Below are 23301 nucleotides of genomic sequence, written 5' to 3' on the forward strand. Positions count from 1 at the left end.
TATTGCTAAGAGAAATGTCAGAGATTTTACTGCCTATGTTTTCTTCTAGGAATTTTATGGTTTTGAGTCTAACATTTAAGTCTTTAATCATTCAGAGCTTTTTCTTATAAGAAGGTGGTCTAGTTTCTTTCTGATAGACAAGAAAATTTCTATATTTTTACCTATTATTTGAACATTCTAATAAAAAATTTTTAAAGTACATGTCTGACAACTCAGTAATTGGATCATCTGTGAGTCTATTGATATTGTCTGTTTTTCTCTTAGTCTCATTTCTTAATGTCTGATATTGTATATAAACAAATTATAAAAGCTGTGGATGATGTTCTCTCTCTTTACAGAGGATTCACCCTATTCTCTCTGGTAAGTAGCCATGATTTGTCTACTAATTTGGAACCAATGAAAATTCTATCTAAAGGCTATAGACAGCATGCACACACATTTATATTATAGTTCAGATTTGCACAGTACTGTTACAATTGTCTGTATGTTACTAATAAGTAAGAAAATGTGATTATACATCAATAAAAGCCTGAAATCTTTCAAAAACAGTTGCTTCCTTGAAGCATGAGACACCAAAGTACATGTTCAGTATCTTTTAGACCTCTGTGTATCCACCAACTAAATGGTGCATTTTGATGTTCATGTTAAAATATTTAATTGTAAACTACCACTTTTAAGACAATTCCTAGGAAGACATATGAGTGTTTAATGAAGTAGAAAACCTTTAAAAGCAGTGTTTTAATATATTGTAGGGGAATCAGTTTAGTAGCTCCCATGTAGTAAAGGAAAATGTAGTTCCAGGAAAATCAATTCAGTTATATATAAATATACATATTTCTATATGTGTATGCTGGATCATGACATAAAATGTATATTTCTTACTATGATTTGCAGTCAAAGTTTAAAACCCACTGCTCTATAAAACTATGAAAGAGGCCTTGGTTTCTTTTCATGAGGCACAAAAAACCAACAGATCTGTTAATTATTACGCATAGGTAATAACTTCTTACCTTTTTAGAACACTTGGCTATGGTTTTCAGACAGCACTTCTTATGGCAAGCATATTTGCATACTGAAAAACAGGTTAAGAATGCAGAATTTTTAGAAGTCTGTACATCAATGACAAGAACTTAAAAAGTTTATGTTTATTTTGGATATAAATTTTTTTCTTTAGATCCCAGACTGCCATAATATTGAATATATGCTTTGTACAATATTAGAAAGAAAAAAAGTTTAACCCATCCTTTATAAATTCAATTTACTTATTTAACCCATTCTATTTGGAAATATAAAGTTGAAAAACATGCCTAAAGTTTCTAAACAATGTCTATACTTTTTATAATTTTGCCTACCATTCCTCCCCTCCCCTCCCATATTCCAGTACAATATTTATTTGTCTCTGTGGTTAGATTCACAAATTATTCATGTTCCCCTCATTTTACAATCTGCTAAAATGCCAGAAATAGCTACATTTGCAAACATTCCAATGGGTAAGAAAGGCATTACTGCCAAAGACCTTTACTGAAATAAAAAAAAAAAATTAATGCATAAGATATAAGAAAGGTCTTAAAAGTCCAGAATAGAGCTTTGAAGATCAAAACATAAAAATATCAGCTGTGTTTGGGAAGATAAGATAAAGAAAAGGTTCAGAGCAGAAATAACATCTTAGAGCACAAGAAAATAGGGTGTCTAGGCAGGTAGGAAGAGGCACATCAAGAGGAAGACACTAAGAACACAGCTGGCCTATGTCATTCTGCTATACAAGCACCAGCACATGCATATCATATCCTTGACCTCCAATAGTATAACTTGCGGTGTTTCAAGGCCAAGACCAAATAAGGACCTCATTCACCGGTGAAATCACCAGTATAGTCACAAAGAAAGTAATTCTACTAAGAAATCAAACCAAGCCCACCCAAGTCATAAAAAAGCAGATTCTTTACATTTTCAGTTTCAAATTAGAGATAAAATTATACCAAACCAAAAGGAATCAGACTAACATTAAATACGTCACTATAGCTTTTTAAACAAAACAAAAGAAAACAATTGTTAAAGCATAGAACATGTAAACATATCTAGCAATAGTGGTGATTTGGCTATGGAGAAGATGACTTTTATCCTTGTTGCCTTACTAGATCCAGCCCTTAGTAATTAAACCCTCAAAGAATTACTGACAGCACCAGAGTAGATCCATGAAATGACAGAAATGAAGAAAGGTCCTCTTATAAGCCAGAACCAAGTTGACCTACAAAAAGTCCCAATTTACAATCTAGGATTTATATATTCTGATGGAAAGATTACAGTAGAAAAAAAGTACCCTTTTAGGTTATAATCTAAGAATTCATTAGGTAATTAATCCATTCTATAGGTCCATCTACATTAAAATATTATTAAAACTTACAATATGCCAGAACTGTTTTAGGCACTGGTGATATAGAAGGGACAGATAAGTTTCCCAACCTTATAGGACATACATTCTAGTGGGACAAACAAACAAAAAAATAAATGAATACTTAATATAATCTTGAGTGGCGATAAGTACTATAAAAGATTTTTAAAGTTGAGTAATGGGACAGAGAATTAGGGGACCGGGTGGCATTTTAGGTACAGAATAAGGAAAGAGCTCTCAAAGAGGTAACATTTGAGTAGAGACATAAATTAACTGAAATAGTAAAGTCCAACTAACATCTAGAAGAAGAGCATTTCAGATAGAGTAAGCTGCAAGTAGAGTGACCAAAGAACATCAAAATACCTGGTTTGGCTACTGAGAGTAGAGAGAGATGAGGTTAGAGAATTAGAAATAGTGACATAAGAAAACTAAGGGAACTCTGCCTGTGTGGCTCAGTTGGTTGGAGCACTGTCCCATACACCAAAAGGTGGTGGGTTCAATTGCCTGTCAGGGCAATGTATTTCTCTCACATTGATGCTTCTTTCTCTTTTTCTCTCTCTAAAATAAATTAGTTTGTTGTTTTTTTTTTAAATAGAATAGGTCTTTAAAAAAAAAAAGAAGAAGTAAGGGAAATAGAAATGTCAAGCAGTTAAAAAATTCCTCAAAGATCTCTTATACTTACATTTGCAAACAGAGGCTCGGTCCATTATCCATATCAAAGAAGAACAGTACTCACAGTACGTAGGAATGCTATATTGAGTGGCCTTGAAGATGTGACCATTGTGCTCTTCCACCTGAATGAAAGAATACAGCTTCTTATGTAAAAGCCAACAGTAAATGTTGCCCTAACATGGTCAGCCATTAGGAAATCCTTCAATCCCTTATTAAGTCCTTTTGAGCACTTATTCCACAAGGAAAATTATGATCTTATAAGAAATAAAATAAAAACAAAATATGTGTTCCCTGCTTTCAAAAAGCTAACAATTTAGTAGAGAAACAAGACTAACTTATATGAAAATCAAAAAGCAATTCTATAAACACATAAGAGCTACCTTATGTGAATCTAATCAGCATGTTAAATTAAAAGCAGTTCTAGAATTTTTAACCTCAAAAACCTTTTACACTTTTGAAAATTATTGACGACCTCAAACATAAGTTATACCTACTGATATTTACTATCGTATCAGTATTAAATAATTTTAAGTATTTATCCAATTCATTTAAAATTAACACTAAACATATTATACGTTAACATAAATAACATTTTCATGAAAAACAACTATATCTTTAAAATTAAAAAAAGTAATGACAAAAAGGGTATTGTTTTAACTTTTTGTAGATCTCTTAATATGTGGCTTAATAAAAGACACTTGCATCTCATATCCCCATCTTCATTCAACCTGTTGGCAGGTACAGTTTAGTTTGAAAGATACGAAGAAAATCCAGGTTCACACAGATATAAAATTGATAAAAATAAAAGAATACTTTAATTGTCCTTTTAGATACTACATCAAACCTCTACAAATGATACCTTAAAGGTTAATTAAAATATGGAAACTAAAACCATACCAATGAACACTTCATGCTCTGTGACATTAAAATCATTTTCCTGGGCTTCATTAAAATTTACAACTTTTACTCAAAGTACCATTAAGAAAATAAAAAGATAAGCCACAGACTTGAGAAGATATTTGCAAATCATACTAGTATAGCTGATAAAGAACTTCTATCTAGAATATATGAAAAAATGGTTACAACTCAAAAATAAGAAGATAATTTTAAAATGGGCAAAACATTGAATAGACAGTTTATTTAAAAAGTACAAATGGCCAACAGGCACATGAAAATACGTTCAAAATCATCAGTAATCAGGAAAATGCAAATTAAAACCATGATGAGATACTGTTTCACACTCACTGGAATGGCTACAATTTAAAAAGATAATAATGACTTCTGGTGAGAATGTGGAGAGACTGGAACCTTCAGATACTGCAGTTGGGACTGTAAAATGGTACAGTCATTTGGAAAACAGTTTAGCGTTTTTTGAAAATATTCAACATAGAGTTATCGTATGACCCAGAAATTCTATTCTTAGGTTTACATCCAAGAGAACTGAAAACATATGTTCTCACAAAAAATATTCATAAACACGAATATTCATGTAGTGGCATTTTTATATACCCCAAACGTGGAAATAACTTAAATACCCATCAAATGATAAAAGGATAAATAAGTGTGTAATATCCACACAATGGGATAGTAGTATTTCTGCACCAAAACCCACCAAACTACTGATAACATAACTTGAATGAACCGCAAAAACATTATGCAAAAGGCCACACACTGTATGATTCCATTACTATGAAATGTCCAGAAAATGCTAAAATATAAATATAAAAACAAAAAGTAGATTAGTAATTGCCTGTAACTGGGAATTATAAAGGGCAATGCCTGCAAATTGGCATAAAAAATCCTCTTAGGGTAATGTAAATGCTCTGAAATTGGATTGAGGTAATGGTTATAACTATAAATTTATTGAAAATCACTGAACTGTATTCTTAGAAGAGATAAATTACATTGTAATTAAATTTACCTCAATAAAGCTCTTTTAAGAAACATTTTTGTCTATCCTACACTTTAAATGGACATGATTTTATAGTATTATACATTAATGATTCAGAAAATACTGGTTCACAGAGTTGTGTGGCATTTCCAAATGTTGACACATTTTATTACACACTATCAGAAAGTCATGTTCCTTCATATTATCAACAATCTCATCAGAAGTTCTCTACTGGAAAGTTGTCATGCTCACAGTGGGAAATAAAAGTTTTCCACAATTCTAATATTTGCTTGAAATCTCAAACTTTACCACTTATAATATAGTCAGGTGTTTTCTTTGAAGTGAGAGGGTCACTTTGTTCATTTGCAGAAAATGTCTGCCAAATACGTAAGTCTAAGTAAGTATAGCTTATTAATAAAGTAAAAGTGATTTCTATTAAAAAAGTGGATAGAGACACATAATGATATAAAAAGTTGATATTCCTAGTATCATTACTCTAGCTAAAAAGTAGGAAAACCCAAAAGTCCATAAACTGATGAATGGATAAAGTGTAGTATAATCCACACAATAAAATACAATTTGGCTATAAAAAGGAAAAAAGTACCATACATGCTACAATATGCATGAATCTTGGAAACAATATTCTAAGTGAAAGAAGATGAACCTAAAAGACCAATACTGTATGATTTTTGTTCAATCTGAAATGTCCACAACAGGCAAAGCCACAGAGACAGACAGTAGATTAGTGGTTGACAGGGCTGGGGGAAGACAGAAAGAATGACTTCTCAGTGGTGATAGTTACCCAACGTAGTGAATACAGTCATGTGCTGCTTAAGATGGGGATACATTCTGAGAAATGCGTCATTAGGTTATTTTGTCACTGTGCATCATAGAATTCACTTATGAAAACCTAAATGGAATAGCCTACTACATGCACAGGCTATATGGTATAGTCTATTGCTCCTAGGCTATGAATCTATACAACATGTTACTGTATTGAATACTGTAAGCAACTGTAACACAATGTTAAATATTTATGTATGTAAACATATATAAACATAGAAAAGGTATAGTAATAATCCTATATAATAAAAGGCTAATATGCAAATCAACCGAAAGGCAAAACGACTGGTCACTATGATGCGCACTGACCACCAGGGGTCAGACGCTCAACGCAGGAGCCCTGATCTGGTGAGTGCAGCAGCTGTGGTGGTGGGAGCCTCTCCCACCTCAATAGCAGTGCTAAAGATGTCCAACTGCCATCAGTCGGACATTCACCTAGGGCTCCTGGACTGCAAGAGGGTGCAGGCCGGGCTGAGGGCCTCCCTCCCCTACCGAGTGCATGAATGTCGTGCACCGGGTCTCTAGTATAGTATAAAAGATAAGAAATGGTACACATGTATAGGACATTTACCATGAATGGAGTTTGCTGGACTAGATGTTGCTCTGGGTGAATCAGTAAGTGAATAGTGAGTGAATGTGAAGGCCTAGGATATTACTGTACACCACTCTAAACTATAAACACTGTACACTTAAGCTACACCAAATTTATAAAAGAACCCCAGATTAAATGAAGCATAAGAGAAAATGATGCAATCTAGAGACACAGTAAACACAAGATGTATGAGGCACATCATACTGTTTTAGAGCCAAGTGTTTTGAATAAGTTTTTTGAATAAATATACTCTAAAAATAACAATAAAGAATATAGTACAATAAATAAACCAGTAACAGTCATTTATTATCACTATCAATTATTATGTACTGTACACAATTGTATGTGCTATACTTTTACTGGCAGCACAGATTTGTTTACACCATTACCACCACAGACATATGAGTAAAGGGTTGTGCTCTGACATTATGAAATTTTTAACCTCACTAGGCAATCAAACTTTTTCAGCTTCATTATAATATTACTAGAGGCCCAGTACACAAAATTCATGCGGGGGGGGGGCACTCTCTCTAATCCGGAACCCCCCTCGGGGGATGTCCGACTGCCAGTTTAGGCCTGATCCTGAGGATTGGGCGTAAACCGGCAGTTGGATATCCCTCTCATAATCCAGGACCACTGGTTCCTAACCACTCAGCTGCCTGCCTGCTTAATGCCCCTAACTGCTCCCCTGCCTGCCTGATTGCCCCTAACTGCCTCTGCCTGCCTGCCTGGTCGCCCCTAACGGCCCTCCCCTGCTGGCCTGGTCGCCCCCAACATGCACATGGCTGGGGTCCATCAGCCCGGCCTGTGCCCTCTCGCAGTCTGGGAGCCCTCGGGGGATGCGACCCTAAGCCAGCAGTCAGATATCCTTAGCTCTGCTACAGAGGCAGGAGAGGCTCCCGCCACTGCTGCTGCACTTGCCAGCTTTGAGCCCAGCTCAGGGCTTCTGGCTGAGCAGCACTCCCCCTGTGGGAGCGCACTGACCATCAGGGGGCAGCTCCTGTATTGAGAGTCTGCCCCCTGGTGATCAGTGTGCATCATAGTGACTGGTTGTTCCACTGTTTGGTCGATGTGCATATTAGCCTTTTATTATATAGGATGGGAGGGACTGACAGAGGTCAGAGGGGAGGGGGATGGACATAGATAAAAGTGTGGTGATAGCCAGAGGTGGGGGTCTGGGTGGAGGAGGATAAAGGGGGGAAATGGGAGACATCTATAATAGTGTCAACAATAGAATAAAAACAATGATATACCACTACACTACACACCTATTAGGGAAAAAAAAAAGATACATTATGAACTATGTATTTACTACTCTGATAAAATTAAAAAATTTAAAAAGAAAGAATTTTGTCCAGAAAGGAGTGTTGCTGAAATGTTTTTTTTATTTTTATGGTAAAGCTAAGGAAGCTTCAGAGCCCCTGTGAGAGTTGGATTTGTTTTGGGGGAGAGAGCAAGCAAGTTGCAACCAGCAGCATTTTGGATAACCTGCCTGAAATGATTTAAAATAGAAAGGGACAGATTCCCCAAGCCTACAGTTATTTGTAATTTATTTTCTTATTCTAAATAAAGTCATTTTTGAACCTTATTAAAAAATTCCCCCCTCCCAAAAATAGTCCTTCAGGTTCAGTAAACTTTAGGCCTCACAAAACCTGTGTTAGTCCCTGAGGGTTGGGGTCCCCAAAGGAGTTCTGATTCATTCATTATATTTATTTGCTCCTTTTAATTCTTGTTCTAGTGCAGCGGTTCTCAACCTGTGGGCTGCGACCCCTTTGGTGGTCGAACAACCCTTTCACAGGGGTCGCCTAAGACCATCCTGCATATCAGATATTTACATTATGATTCATAACAGTAGCAACATTACAGTTATGAAGTAGCAACGAAAATAATTTTATGGTTGGGTCACAACATGAGGAACTGTATTTAAAGGGCCAGAAGGTTGAGAACCACTGCTGTAAGCCCTTTGAAGATAGGGACAGAGCTGTATTGTGTTTCTAGAATACAGGCACAAAGTTAATACAACTTTTATAAATATTTGTTGAGGAAACTGATAAATTTCAGTGCCATGAGGCATTACTTTTCCTTCTGCTCCATCTCTTTATTGGAACTATTGTGCAAAGCATAAGCCTGAGATGATGAGCAGGTAGAGCAGAGTAAAGTTGCTTTCTCCAAACCCTAGATCCCATACTTTGATTTTCCATAGTAGATGCATTTCTGAATGACATTTTGAATTGGGTATATTAGATTTTGCTAATATCAACTACCTTTACTCAGATTATTTTTAATGATGTTTAAACGTTTCATACTATGAGATGCAAAATATTCTGCTTATTTCAAGAATCTTTGTGCATTCTTTCTGTAGCAAAGTGAATTATCAATATGGTAAGTCTATTTGGGGGGTCTGCTTAAAATGGGGCACACCAGTACTAAATTCGGTTCTAACAATGACTAAATCGCACACCATGTGTGGTGTTAGATGGCTGTTGGACATAACCATTTTTTTGGTCCCTTTGCTCCCACAGCACCTGCTTCAACCATCATAGTTATAATTTTCTTCCACTTTTTCTCAATGTGATATAGATTTGTATTAATGGATGTATGTTGTTTTTATTATTGTAGGTCGAATATAAAAAAGCTGTAACCACAAATCAGTGGCACCACAGATTAGAGTTTCCAAGTGGAGAGACGACTGTTATGCACAATCCAAAGGTAATGATATTTTTTAGGATATTAAAGTTTTTAGGTTCATTTAAATAATTTTGACAAATGTATTTGCTAAATATTTATTTTTATTAATTTCTGCAGTAGGGATATATGTATGACAAGTCCGTTGCTTTTAAGTTTACTATAGTTCACATTGATCTGTGACATAGCATGGGCCCCAGCACTGCCCCCTCCCTGCGGGCATGTGCGGGAGGCAACCAGTTGATGTGTTTCTCTCACATTAATGTTTCTCTCTCTACACCCCTCCCTTTCACTCTCTCTGAAAAGCAGTGGAAAATTTATCTTCAGGTGAGGATTAACAAGAAAAATAAAAATAAAATTTAAATTTGTTTCATGAAGTTCCTGTTTATGGCAACATATTAGCTGAAGCTTAGTATACAGCATAGAAGTTGCTTGATAAATTTTTACACTTGATCAGGGGTCAGCTGACTTTTTCTGTAAAGTGCTAGAGAGAAAGTATTTAAGGCTTTTTGTGCCACATGGTTTTTGTGACAGCTGTTGACTCTGCCCTTGTAGCCTGAAAGCAGCTACAGACATTGAGCATGGCTGTTTTCAAGCAAACTGTGTCAAAACAAGTGGTGGGCCAGTTTTGGCCTGAAAGTCGTAGTTTGTCTACCCTGCCCTTAATGAAGGTTTGTTTCAACCTTGGAGACAGAAAACATATTCTTCCTCTTTTTATTTGTATCCTCTTGAGAAACTTGTGTGTTTTTTTTAAGGTATGAATGGTATTGGCATTCTTCCATTTATCACCCTTAATCTCTGAGCCAAAGGTTCCTCATTTGCACTAAAATTTTTCTCCCTGCCCTTAACTGGCTTCGATTCAGGTCAAGGGCATATACCTCAGTTGCAGGCTGGATCCCTGGCTCTGGTCAGGGTGCATGCGGGGGCAACCAGTCAATGTGTCTCTCTCATATCAGTGTTTCTCTGTGTCTCTCCCCCTCCCTTCCACTCTCTCTAAAAATCAGTGGGAAAATATCCTTGGGTGAGGATTACGAGCAACAGAAAAGATTTTCTTCCCTGGGGCATATTTTAGATTAAGTCGAGGCATTTATGCAAAAGCATCTAGCATAGTGCTTGGTACACAGTAGTTGTTCACAACAGGCCATTTGCTCAGCTCTTCTTTCCTCTCCTCGCATGCCGGCGGGCTGATGGCTGAGGGGAGCAACAGCCACTGGCGAGCCAGGTGCAGGCTCGTGAGGGTGGAGAGCCTGAGGCTGGGCTGGCGGGCACTACTTCCCAGGGTTTCAGAGGGTGTTGGGGGCAGAGATGCGCCCCAGCCTCTGCACTGTGACAGAGCTGGAAAGGAGGGAGGCTGCCCCCTCCCCCACTGCTGGGTGGAACATTGCAGAAGAGGGGCTGTGGATCCCTAGCCCAGACCCACCCTCCCAGGGCTCAGACGCTGCCCGACGCTTGGGGGCGGAAAGGAGCGTCTGAGAGCGCCCGCAGCCAGTCCCTGGCTTGGGTGTCTGAGCGGCGGGCGGGCAGCAGGTGGCAAGAGTAGATGGAGAAAATGGTCCTGGGCCGGATAGGTGAGGCACGCAAAACTTCTGCCAGGGCAGCGCCAGGGCCGCGGAGTTGTGGCAGATAACAAAGCGCTGGCATCTGTGGCCTTGATGCTGGCACGGGGGTCTGAGAACCTGGTAGGGTGCGGGATGTGCCTCTCCTGCCTCTGCCTGGCACAGGCCCTGCTGCACTGCCAGTGGGGGGAGGGGAGGGCCTGGCCCAGCGCGAGCCGCTTGCTGTTTACCGCCTGCCACAGCTCACCAGTCCCCTATGGGCTGGGGGGAGGCGACTGGTCGTCCCTTCGGTCATTTTGGACATTAGGGACCCTAGCTCTTTATATATATAGATGGGACCACCATTGAATATGCAGTTCATGATTGAATGAAATGTCCTTATGCAGTGCATGACTATTATTAAACCACATTAAGCTGTATACTTTAAAATTATAAATTTTGTTATAAGTATTTGTCACAGTTTTTTAAAGGCTATATCAGTTTACAGTTAAATTGTACAAGAGATTTTATTTTTTTGAGAGAACCATTATTTGCAGCTATTGAATTCTTCCCATTCCCATTTGGAGCAACTGACCTGATTTGAGCTAAGTTGTCAGCAGTTTTACCTATGATTGTTAACTCAGTGAAGAAGAAAAATAATGTTATTATTATTATTATGAAAATAGTTTTGATCTTGCAAAATCCCTGAAAGTGTCCCAGAAACCCCTGATTTGAGCTAAGTTGTCAGCAGTTTTACCTGAAGATTACTTTGAGAACCACCAGATTAAAGAGTTTATATAAGTAGAGAAAAAGTATAGAAGGATATACACCATACTATGAACTACAGTGATTCTCTCTGCTGAGATAAAATACCCAGAAATAGATGTAACATGAAATAATAAAAACCTATATATGAAAAACTTTAAAACCCTTCCTAAAGAATACAAAAACAGACGTGAAAAGATTCAAAATTATAAAGATGTCAGTTCTATATTAACTTATAAGGGAAGCAAAAAAAAAACAAACTAATACATTTTTGCCTCAACAAACTAGACAAGTAAATTCAAAGTTCATATGGAAAAACAAGAAGGAATAGCCAGAAAAGTTCTAGAAGAGAAAATTAATTAAGGAGGATTTAGCCCTGCCAACTATCACACATAAGAAAAATTTAATAATTAACATAATGTGAAATTAACTCATGAATATTCAGATCAACTAATGGAACAGAATAAGAAAGATCAATGCATAAAGGGGAATTTATAACATAAAAAGGGTGACATCTCAAAAAGATGGACTTTTAAATAAATGATATTAGATTTGATAAGAGGTAAAATTATATTTGTATCTCATACTATCCATCAGGATAAACTCCACTTAGAATTTAAATGCAAAATAATGTGACCATTAAAATGTTAGAAGATAAAAATTTAGAATTTCTTTTTAACCTTTAAGTAGGAGAAAGTTTAATTGAGACTCTAAATTCAGAGCCTATGAAAGAAAAGATTGGTAAGTCTAATTTTGTAAAAGTAAAAATCTATACAGCAAGTAACATCAAAAGACAGGTCAAAAAACAACTGACAAAATGGGAAAACATATTTGCAACTTATATCACAGACAAAAGGTAATCTGCTTCATATATGAAATTCCTAGAAATTGAGAAAGACCAAAACCCCAATAGAAAAATGGGGATTGAACATAAACATACAGGACATGAGGAAAAATGCAAATGGTACTTAAGCATAAAAAGAGATAAACTCATCCTATCCAGATAATATAAGCCTAATATGCTAAGTGTCCAGTCATCCATTCAACCAATCAAAGTGTAATATGCTAATGATATGCTAAGGCTGCTAAACTGCTCACTATGACATGCACTGACCACCAGGGGGCAGATAGTTGACCAGTTGCTATGATGTGCACTGACCACCAGGGGGCAGATACTCTGACTGGTAGGTTAGCTTGCTGCTGGGGTCCAGCTGATCAGGACTAAGCGAGATGGGCCGGACACGCCCTGGAGCCCTCCCACAGTCCCACCCCGGCTGGCCAACCTCCCGCGTCCCTCCCCGGCCCCAATCATGCACCTGTGGGGTTCCTCGACCTGGCCTGCACCCTCTCACAATCTGGGACCCCTCAGCGGATGTTGGAGAGCCAGTTTCAGCCCAATCCCACGCAATGCAGGTGCTGCCCCCTGGTGGTCAGTGCACTCCCACAGGGGGGAAGCACCACTCAGTCAGAAGCTGGGCTCATGGCTGGCGAGCACAGTGGCGGTGGCGGGAGCCTCTCCCACCTCCACAGCAGTGCTAAAAATGTCCGATTGATGGCTTGGGCCTAAGTCGTCAGTCGGACATCCCCCGAGGGTTCCCGGACTGCGAGAGGGCGCAGGCCAGGCTGAGGGACCCCCAGCCCCCCTCCCCTCCAAGTGTACGAATTTCGTGCACCAGGCCTCTAGTTGATAATAAGATAAAATAAAATTAAAACTATAAGGAGATACAATATTCCTTGTCTATCAAACTGGCAAAAAAAAATCTAAAAATTTAACAACCCATATTCAGATATTACTGTTGAAACTGAAAAATGAGATTACCCCTATGGGGAAACAAAGCAATATTTATAAAAATAACAGATGTATTTTGACCCAGTAATTCCAATTCTAAGAATATCCCCCCACTTACTTACACACTTACACACACACATACACACACTTACACACACACACACACACACACACACAGAGTTACTGACTGTGCCATTACTGTTTGTAACAGCAGAAGACTAGAAATAACCCAAAGGTCCGGCAAGGAATATTAGACAGCTGTAAAACAGATTTCTATGCACAGCTATTATATGTTTTCTATTGCTACTGTAACAAATTACCATAAACTTAGCAGCTTAAAACAATACCCATTTATTATCACACAGTTTAGTAGGTTTGAAGTCAGCCAGCCATTTTAGGGAGCCACCACTGATAACAAGTCAAATCACAAAAGACAAAGCCACATGTCATTCCAAATATTTTAAAGCCAAAAATGATTACATTATAGGCAACTGATTAACTTATTCCTTAAACATAGCCACATAAATATGGTATGATATGCTTCAGACTGCTGGTCTAAAAATTACCTTTTTTATAACATAAAAGACTATGACTTACTAAATCAGTTTCTTTTTTCCTTCTTTTCTTTCTTTCTGTTTTTGGCACCTGGTGGGAAATAAATATAAAAACTGTGATATAACAAAGACCAACATACTTTCTTACTTCTTTGCAAATGCTAAGATTTTTGCTCAAAGGGTAATAGAGTAAGCAAATGTGATAAAATTTGAAGTTTGCTAAAACAATATTCATAAAAACAACAGAATGAAAGGATACTTTAGAAATTATTTTCTCTTTAAACCTCAGTTCTGTCCAGAGACCACACCATATTAATTTAAATGATTTTATTTTACTCATTAATTAAATGATTACTAATGACAAAGATTGCATTTTCCCTATTTTGGCTCTAGAAAACTCTCTATCCCAGAGCTAAATATAAAAAACTTTGTGGAACACAAAAAAGTTCTTTTACATATGACATTTCCTGATAACCATAGTATAGAACAATTGAAGCCTAACCTTTTAAAATTATAAACAAACACTGTATAAGCCTAGTAAAAATCTTCTGCATAACAAAGACCTTAGCCTAGATCTAGAACAGAAGAACTTCTAAGGATTTATTTGTATCTGACTACTTCAAAAATGATTTAAGGTAGTTTGTAAATCTAAAAACATATAACCAGAATAACTGAAAATAAAATGTAACATAACAAAAAGGATTAATAGTATTCCTAATACCTAATAATTAGATAATATTAATACCTAATAATTCAGTATCCCAACTAATTATTTAAGCTGGGATACTGAAAGGAAACACATTGATAACTTTTTCTAAGCCTGCTACTCCTCTGTAAAATGGATTTCATAATAGTTATTTAATAGGGCTGAAGCAAGAATTAAACACCAAACACCTAGACCAGCGGTTCTCAACCTGTGGGTCGCGACCCCTTTGGGGGTCCAACGCCCTTTCACAGGGGTCGCCTAAGACCATCGGAAAACACATATATAATTACATATTGTTTTTGTGATTAATCACTATGCTTTAATTATGTTCAATTTGTAAAAATGAAATTGGGGGTCACCACAACATGAGGAACTGTATTAAAGGGTCGCGGCATTAGGAAGGTTGAGAACCACTGACCTAGACCAATTCCTGGTACTTAATAAATATTATTATTACTGTTCTACAGATTTCCAGAAACACACATTTTCCTAAAACCTAATTCAAGGAGAAATATAATTTGTGGATCCTCATGTAAGGTCACTAGATGATACAGTGACTCATACCTTCAACCACTATTTTACAAAAGAAAATTCATGTAATGACCTCTATCAAAGCTGAAGGTATAATCTTGAGGGCACATTATATTTTATCTCAGTGAAGAATGTATTAATTAATGTATTAAATGACATATTTAGAAAATATGGTCTGATGAACTTGTAAGACATAATGGAGTTTGTTAAATCTCAAGTAATGCTAAGTTGACATTTCACTGTAATATTTTTCTCAAATATCAGATGTCTCAAACAGACTCTTAAGCAGAGTTAATAACTGAATCCTTTAAGAAATCAAAATATACCATATTTACCTTTGGGGGTATACAATCCAAAGTCTTGAATTCATTCATATATTCATCTAAAAACACTTTAAAAGTGTTGACCCAAACTCTGACTGGAGATTCTCTCCAATCTCGCTGCTCAAGTCTCATGGTCTTTTCCAGAATCTGCTCAAATAGTGCATAGAGGTCTTTATACCGTATGCTTTTCCCATCATCTATCTAATAAGCAATAAAAGAAGAAATTTAAGGTTTTTAGGAAGAAATTCTTTCATATAGAAGATTGATTCAATTTGCATTGGGTTAATATTCAGAATAAAAATTAGGAACCTGATAAACTTTCTAATGGGCATGCCCAGGAGGTCATGTGGTACTTATAGATGTAAATTCCAACTATACTGTGAAATATCTGCTGAGTAAAACCTGCTAAATTTTAGCAAAATACTAAACAGTTTAAAGAATGTAATTTGAAAAAGTCCTGGGACTTTCTCCTATAGTCTGGCATTATAATATAAATTTTCTAAAACATAACCAATATCATATGAAAGCATAAAGTAAATCTGAAAGTGATATAAACTGATAGGTAGAAATCAGTGAACAAAACTACTGGAAAAACTGTATAATAATTCCACACATATAAGAATTAGAAGCTAGAACTAAAGGATTATGAAAAGTCAAAATAGTAGAGTCCCTGGGTAATATCTAGAATATTTAAATTCAATATCTTAGGAAGATGAAAATATACCCAGGAGGGAGAAAAAGAAAACTACTTAAGGAAATTCGAGGAAGCTACTAATCTGAGAACAGTCAGTATGCTTTTCCCTAGCTATACCTAAAACAAAAACAAGGAACCAAAGAAATCTCTAGTTGAACATGGCCTCTGTATTATTGACAAATTTTTTGTATGTTGAGCTACAAAATATATACTAATTACCGCCAATGCAGATGAATAAAAGCTGAAGATATTCTGCCGGAATTCTTTCAGGGCTTTTTTAAATACAACATCCACTAGTGTGTCTTTCTTGCTGTCTTCATTATCTAGGTCATTCATCTGGGGACCACAGAAAGAGTTTTTGTACTGAATCAAGTAATTGAAAAGAAGTAAATGAAATAGTGAACACATATGACTGTCCTGAAAGTGCAAACCACTCTATTATAGGTAAAAGCACGACTAAACAGCCAAAGTTTTATTATTGCTAGATGATTTTCTAATGTCCTTTCTAACATTTATGATTCTATAGTTCTACCAGAAAAACAACTTCAAGTATGGAATGCAATAACAAGCCTCATCTTCACATACGGAATATATAACATGACAGTTAAAGTAAAATTCTGTTTACCCAGACCGACTAATGTATATTATATTATTTACACCTTTTTCGAAAAGGAAAGACCATCTAATTTAATAAAGCATATGTCACCCTGATCTCTAGGGACCATATCCTGATATATACAAGTATTCCATAGTCAAAGCTGCTCAGGAGCCTAACTCAGCATTCAAAGTATACCTTTTTCAGAAGAAATTCATCCATGCTCTTTAAATCACTGGCACTTTCTATGATCTGGACAGAGTCATTTTGCCAATGCATAGATTCCAAAGCCAGGCTGCTGATCTTCACACTTCGCTTGCGCTTTGCCTTTGGAGAGGGCTCTTTGTTCTCTTTGAACTCCTTCTGGCAACTACCAGGCAATTCTGGGCTCAAAGGAGGTGTTGGGTGATACTGAGCTAATTCTACAATTCAACAGAGAGTAGCCAAAAAGAAAAGAAATTTAGTAAAAATAATAAAATCTCCACATCCTTCTTTTTAAGTTCCTTTAGTAAGTCACTGTAAGAAACACATGGAAATATTTGAAAAGCAAAATAACAATGATGTTTGAGGCCAGGCAGTTAAACAGTAAATCCAGACTGCACATTTGTACATAAAATGTATTTAAGATGACCACTTTTCTTTTTTTTTTAAAAAAATACATTCCTATTTATTTCATAGAGTAAGGAAAAGACAGAGAGAGATAGAAACATCAATGATGAGAATCACTCATCAGCTGCCTCCCACACTGATGATGGAGCCTGCAACAAGGGCATAGTGCTCTGACCGGGAATCGAACTCTGATCTTCTGGTTCATAGTTTGATGCTCAATAACTGATCTACCACATCCGGGCAAGAATGACCACGTTTCAATAAAAATGCTATCTATCCTGTCTTCCTAAGGTCTGATACTGAAAACCTGAATGGAAGTATCTTATAGAACTGAAGCCAGTGCCAAGGAAAAGAAAGAAGAGTACAAAAATCACACTAGCATGTTAAATGCTGTTAACCCAGTCATAATTTTACTGTATTTATTTGAAAGAACATCCAGCTCTATAAAACTTGAACAAACAAGTGAAGTTTGATTATTATTATTTCTGCCCAACGATAATTAAAAAGCTACAATCTTAACTTTTATACACATATCCTTATGAAGCAAATACACAATGAAGACTGCTAATAATATATGCTTCAACTAGGGGCTAAAGCCATGAATGCTTCAGTAATAATATCTGAACTTGGTTCTACTTCGATCTCTTTTGCATTTGGGATTTTCTTATATATCTTCCACATAACTGTCTGAATTTCCCAGAGAATTCCTGGAATGAACTTGGCTTTGTTTTATATATAATATAATATTATATATTAGAAAACACAACAGATTTTCTCTACAATTGTTTACACCAAAGAAACTGGATTCCGTGGAGTTCATTACAATCTAGAACTACAGTGGATTTCTAAAACCCTACCTGGGGCTTCTAAGAATATTGGCCCCTTATCATTTCACATGTTTGTTTGTTTCCCCACATGTATTCACCTTACCCTCTCTCCAATGATATATCCTCATCCCATCTAAAAGCTAATTCTGGCCCTAGCCGGTTTGCTCAATGGTTAGAGCATTGACCCACAGACTGAGAGGTCATGGTTTTGATTCTGATCAAGGGCACTTACCTCGGTTGCAGGCTCTCACCTTGACCCCAGTTGGGGTGTGTGCAGGAGGCAACCAATTGATGTGTCTCTCTCTCATAGATGTTTCTCTCTCTGTCTCTCCCCCTCCCTTCCACTATCTCTAAAAATCAATGGGAAAAATATATCCTTGGGTGAGGATTAACAAAAAAAAGCTCATTCTGATATTGGAAAAAAATGCCAAGTCCACCTCAGGCAGAAGTGTGACTAACCCAATCTCAGATATGATGCCAGAATAAAAATTACAAAGATATAGGATACGAGTATATACAAATATCAACTGATTTTAATTCCATTATATAACCTAGATATATAAGTATTCCATTTAGTAAAGTTAATGATCTTTCTTATAATAAAAGAAATAATAATTACTAAAGTAACTGTTTATAATACTATTTCACCATTAAAAACAAGGGCTACCTTAATAAACTTCTACCCAAAGATATTTAAAAAGCTACAATCTTGCCCGGCCATCGTGGCTCAGTGGTTGAGTGTCAACCTATGAACTAGGAGGTCACAGTTCAATTCCTAGTCAGGGCACATGCCTAGGTTGCAGCTTCTATCCCCAGTGTGGGGCAAGCAGTAGACAGCCGATCAATGATTCATCATTGATGTTCCTATTTCTCTCTCCCTCTCCCTTCTTCTCTGAAATCAATAAAAATATCCTATCTAATAAAAGAGTAATATGCAAATTGACCATCACTCCAACACACAAGATGGCCACCCCCATGTGAACTCAAGATGGCAGGTAGGAAAGGGAAGTTGTGGGTGATCAGGCTGGCAGGGGAGGGCAGTTGGGAGGGACCAGGCCTGAAAGGGAGGGCAGTTGTGGGCGATCAGGCCAGCAGGGGAAGGCAGTTAGGGGTGACTGGGCCGGCAGAGGAGGGCAGTTAGGGGAAACCAGGCCTGCAAGGGAGGGCAGTTGGGGGGAACCAGGCCTGCAGGGGAGAGCAATTAGGGGCAACCAGACCTGCAGGGGAGAGCAGTTTTGGGCGACCAGACCTGATGGGGAGGGCAGTTAGGGGTGACCAGACCTGCTGGGGAGGGCAGTTAGGGGCAACCAGGTGGGCAGGGAGGGCAGTTAGGGGTGACCGGACCGGCAGGGCAGGGCAGTTAGGGGCAACCAGGCCTGCAGGGGAGGATAGTTAAGGGCGACCAGGCCAGCAGAGGAGGGCAGGTAGGGGCAATCGGGCCAGCAGGGGAGCAGTTAGGCATTGATCAGGCTGGCAGGGGAGTGGTTAGGGGCAATCAGGCAGGCAGCCAGGTGAGCGGTTGGGAGCCAGCAGTCCTGGATTGTGAGAGGGATGATATCCCTTGAGGGGTCCCAGATTGGAGAGAGTGCAGGCTGGGCTGAGGGACAACCCCCACCCCCATGCACTGGGCCTCTAGTCTATAATAATAAAAGCATAATATGCTAATTAGACTGGGACGTCTTCCGGACGACCTTCCAGACGAAGCCATGGTGGCGGGGGGCGAGACAGAAGGCAGCTGCCGCAGCGGCGGGGGCCAAGTCCCTTGCACGGATTTCGTTCATCAGGCCTCTAGTATTCAAAATAAAAAGCTACAATCTTAAATTTTATACACATATCTCTATGGAGCAAATAGACAATAAAGACTGTTAATATATGCTCCAATTAAAGAGTTTTAATCTTCCTTTTTGGGAATTAGTAACGGAGGAAATAACTGTGAAAAATGAAAAATTTAGAATGATTTCTATAAACCAGATAAGATATATGAAACTGTTCCTGTTAGTAATGTAATAGAAAGGAACTAATCTTCCAAACTAAACTTGTAGTATTCACTTAATTCATTATTGGTTTTATCCTTATCAGTTTGTCTGACACACAGTGGACTATGTGGAACTCTTTTGTTTTTGTTAATATTCACCTGAGGATGTTTTTCCATTGATCTTTAGAGAAAGTGGTAGAGAGAGGGAAAGACAGAGAGAAACATATTGATTGGTTGACTCCTGCACATGCCCTGACCAGGGCCCGGGCCCGGGAGAAGCCTGCAACCAAAGAACGTGCCCTTGACCAGAATTGAAGCTGGGACCCTTTGGTCTGCAGGCTGACACACTATCCACTGAGCCAAACCAGCTAGGGCCCTATGTGGAACTTAATGATCTGTCCTCCTTGTCCCTTTATCATATATATTAACAGTTTTATTTATTTATTGTAATTGCTTCTGTTGTATCTTTCTTTAAGAGATAATAACTTTCTTCCTAGGACCTCTTTCCATTTTATTCAATACTGGTATTTTACCCAGTGCATACTCATCTTTGATGTATATCCCTACTGAAGATAGCTGACCTCTTTACATATAGTAATTTAAAACATGCTTAAGCAGAGACAACCAAGATGGCGGCATAGGTAAACACCTGAACTTGCTGCCGCGCACAACCACATTAAAACTACAACTAAAAGACAAAACGAATATCATCCAGAACTGTGGGAAGGCTGGCTGAGTGGAAATTCTACAACTAGAAGGAAAGAGAAAAGCACATTGAGTCCGGTAGGAGGTGCAGAGGTGTGGAAGAGCGGAGGTACGGAGGTGTGCGCGAAAATGCCAGCCCCTTTCACTGGGTACACTGTTGTCTTTGTCAATCGGGAGGGAGATAAGCTCCCGACTGCTCTGAACTCAGACTCATACAGAGAGAAACTAGACTGTCTGGCATTGGGCCGGAACGTGAGGGCGGCTTTCTCACAGAGGTGCTTGCACCGGTCATTGTTCCTGCATGGAGCCACAGGACACAGAGACCCAGGGACCTATCCGGAGCGGGCGGACGGGCAACCATTGCTGTTTGCTCTGCCCTGGTGATTCCCTGAGACCCTGCCCCACCCAATTTACAACCCCACCCAAGCTGTGCGCAGAGGCTTTTTCATACCAATGGCCTGGCCTTTCTCCACCTAAAAACCTGTCAAACTGCAGCTGGGTCAGAGAACCCCAGAGCTTCAAAAAAGGCCTAAGGCTCGTCATCAGCCTGCATTGCTTCACAGCTGCGCCTCATCTGGGCACCTCCAAACCCCAAACATAGAGGAAGAATCTGGAGATCCCTCTGTAGCTCCTGCAGGGTGGCCTCAGGCAGTGGCTGACTTTGCACCTCCTTGGAGATCCAGTGGTCAGAGTGAGACCATCCAGATTACAACTCTTCACATCCATAAGAGACACACTTAGGGGGCTGATTCAGTGAGCGCCAAAGCCCCACTGAAGCAAGTCCTGCCCCGTAAGGGTGTCTCCAGCACAAAAGTTCTCCCAGTGATACCAACAGCAATCAAAGCTTAACTACAACAAGACTATGCACACAGCCCACAAAGGGGTGCACCATGAGTGTCCACCTCAGGTTATTAGGGGAGGCTGAGCCACTGGGCCCTATAGGACACCTAGCACACAAAGCCACTCTATCAACACAGGGAAGCAGCCAAAATGCGGAAACAAAGAAACAGGTCATAAATGAAAGAAATGGAGGAAAGCAAACTACTGGATGTAGAGTTCAAAACCACAGTTATAAGGTTACTCAAGAATCTTCTAGAAACCTCCGAGAAATATAGTGAGACCCTCAAGGACATGAAAAAGGACCAATTAGAAATTAAGCATACACTGACTGAAATAAAGAATATACAGAGATCCAACAGCAAACTAGAGGATCCCAAGAATCAAGTCAATGATTTGAAATACGAAGAAGCAAAAATCACCCAACCAGAAAAGCAAAAGGAAAAAAGAATCCAAAAATATAAAGGTAGTGTAAGGAGCCTCTGGGACAACTTCAAGCATACCAACATCCAAATTATAGGGGTGCCAGAAGAAGAGAGAGAGCAAGATATTGAAAACCTATTTGAAGAAATGACAGAAAACTTTCCCTACCTGGTGAAAGAAATAAACTTACAAGTCCAGGAAGCACAGAGAACCTCAAACAAAAGGAATCCAAAGAGGACCACACCAAGACACATCATAATTAAAATGCCAAGGGCAAAAGACAAGGAGAGAATCTTAAAAGCACCAAGAGAAAAACAGTTACCTACAAGGGAGTACCCATACGATTGTCAGTGGATTTCTCAACAGAAACTATGCAGGCCAGAAGGGAGTGGCAAGAAATATTCAAAGTGATGAATACCAAGAACCTACAACCAAGATTACTTTACCCAGCAAAGCTATCATTTAGAATTGAAGGTCAGATAAAGAGCTTCACAGATAAGAAAAAGCTAAAGGAGTTCATCACCGCCAAACCAGTATTATATGAAATGCTGAAGGGTATTCTTTAAGAGGAGGAAGAAGAAAAAAAAGGTAAAGATAAAAATTATGAACAAAGTGACAACAAATACGTATCTATCAACAAGTGAATCTAAAAATCAAGTGAATAAAAAAATCTGACGAACAGAATAAACTGGTGAATAGAATAGAATCAGGAGCATAGAAAGGGAGTGGACTGACAATTCTCGGGGGGAAGAGGGTGCGGGGGGTGCAGGAAGAGACTGGACAAAAATCGTACACCTATGGACGAGGACAGTGGTGGGGGGGGGGGGTAAGGGCAGAGGGTGGGGTGGGAACCGGGTGGAGGGGAGCTATGGGGGAAAAAAGAGGAACAATTGTAATAATCTGAACAATAAAGATTTATTAAAAAAAATAAAAAAACCAAAAAACATGCTTAAGCAAAGGGAAGAATGGGGTAATCTAATAGAGGGGTTACTGAAATCCTTAGAGAGTTAGTAATTCTATCATTTAAAAAAGCCAGATGAACTAACTGTTGGGTACTTTCAAATATGTTATGATTGATGTCCAAAAAGTTAAAATAACAGCTACCATTATAAAGTTCCAGGCACTGACATATGGTAGTTACTTAATATGCACCATGGTAGTTAAGAATGTGGACTCTGGTGCTAGACTGCCTAGATTCAAATTTCAGCTTTGCCAATTACTATATGTATATAAGCAAATAACTTCTCTGTGCCTGTTTTCTCATCTATAAATTAGGAATAATAATCATATTACCTCAAAAAGTTGTGAGGATCAACTGATTTAATGCATACATGCTTAGTACAGTGCTTTATACATAGTAA

The 23301-nt window shown here is 38.3% G+C and overlaps 1 protein-coding gene across 1 annotated transcript in view; it reads right to left on the reverse strand.

Moving 5' to 3' along the window:
• MYO9A (myosin IXA) overlaps positions 1-23301 on the reverse strand; it is a 395533-nt gene that overhangs the window by 41575 nt on the left and 330657 nt on the right. Inside the window, exons 29-34 of the mRNA XM_023753167.1 lie at positions 16763-16986; positions 16189-16305; positions 15288-15476; positions 13759-13806; positions 3072-3183; positions 1011-1072 (exon numbers count right to left, since the gene is read on the reverse strand). Coding sequence (XP_023608935.1) covers positions 1011-1072; positions 3072-3183; positions 13759-13806; positions 15288-15476; positions 16189-16305; positions 16763-16986 — 752 coding nt within the window. The remainder of the gene's footprint in view (positions 1-1010; positions 1073-3071; positions 3184-13758; positions 13807-15287; positions 15477-16188; positions 16306-16762; positions 16987-23301) is intronic.

This window comes from Myotis lucifugus, unplaced genomic scaffold (assembly GCF_000147115.1).
Source record: "Myotis lucifugus unplaced genomic scaffold, Myoluc2.0 scaffold_41, whole genome shotgun sequence".
Lineage (NCBI taxonomy): Eukaryota > Metazoa > Chordata > Mammalia > Chiroptera > Vespertilionidae > Myotis > Myotis lucifugus.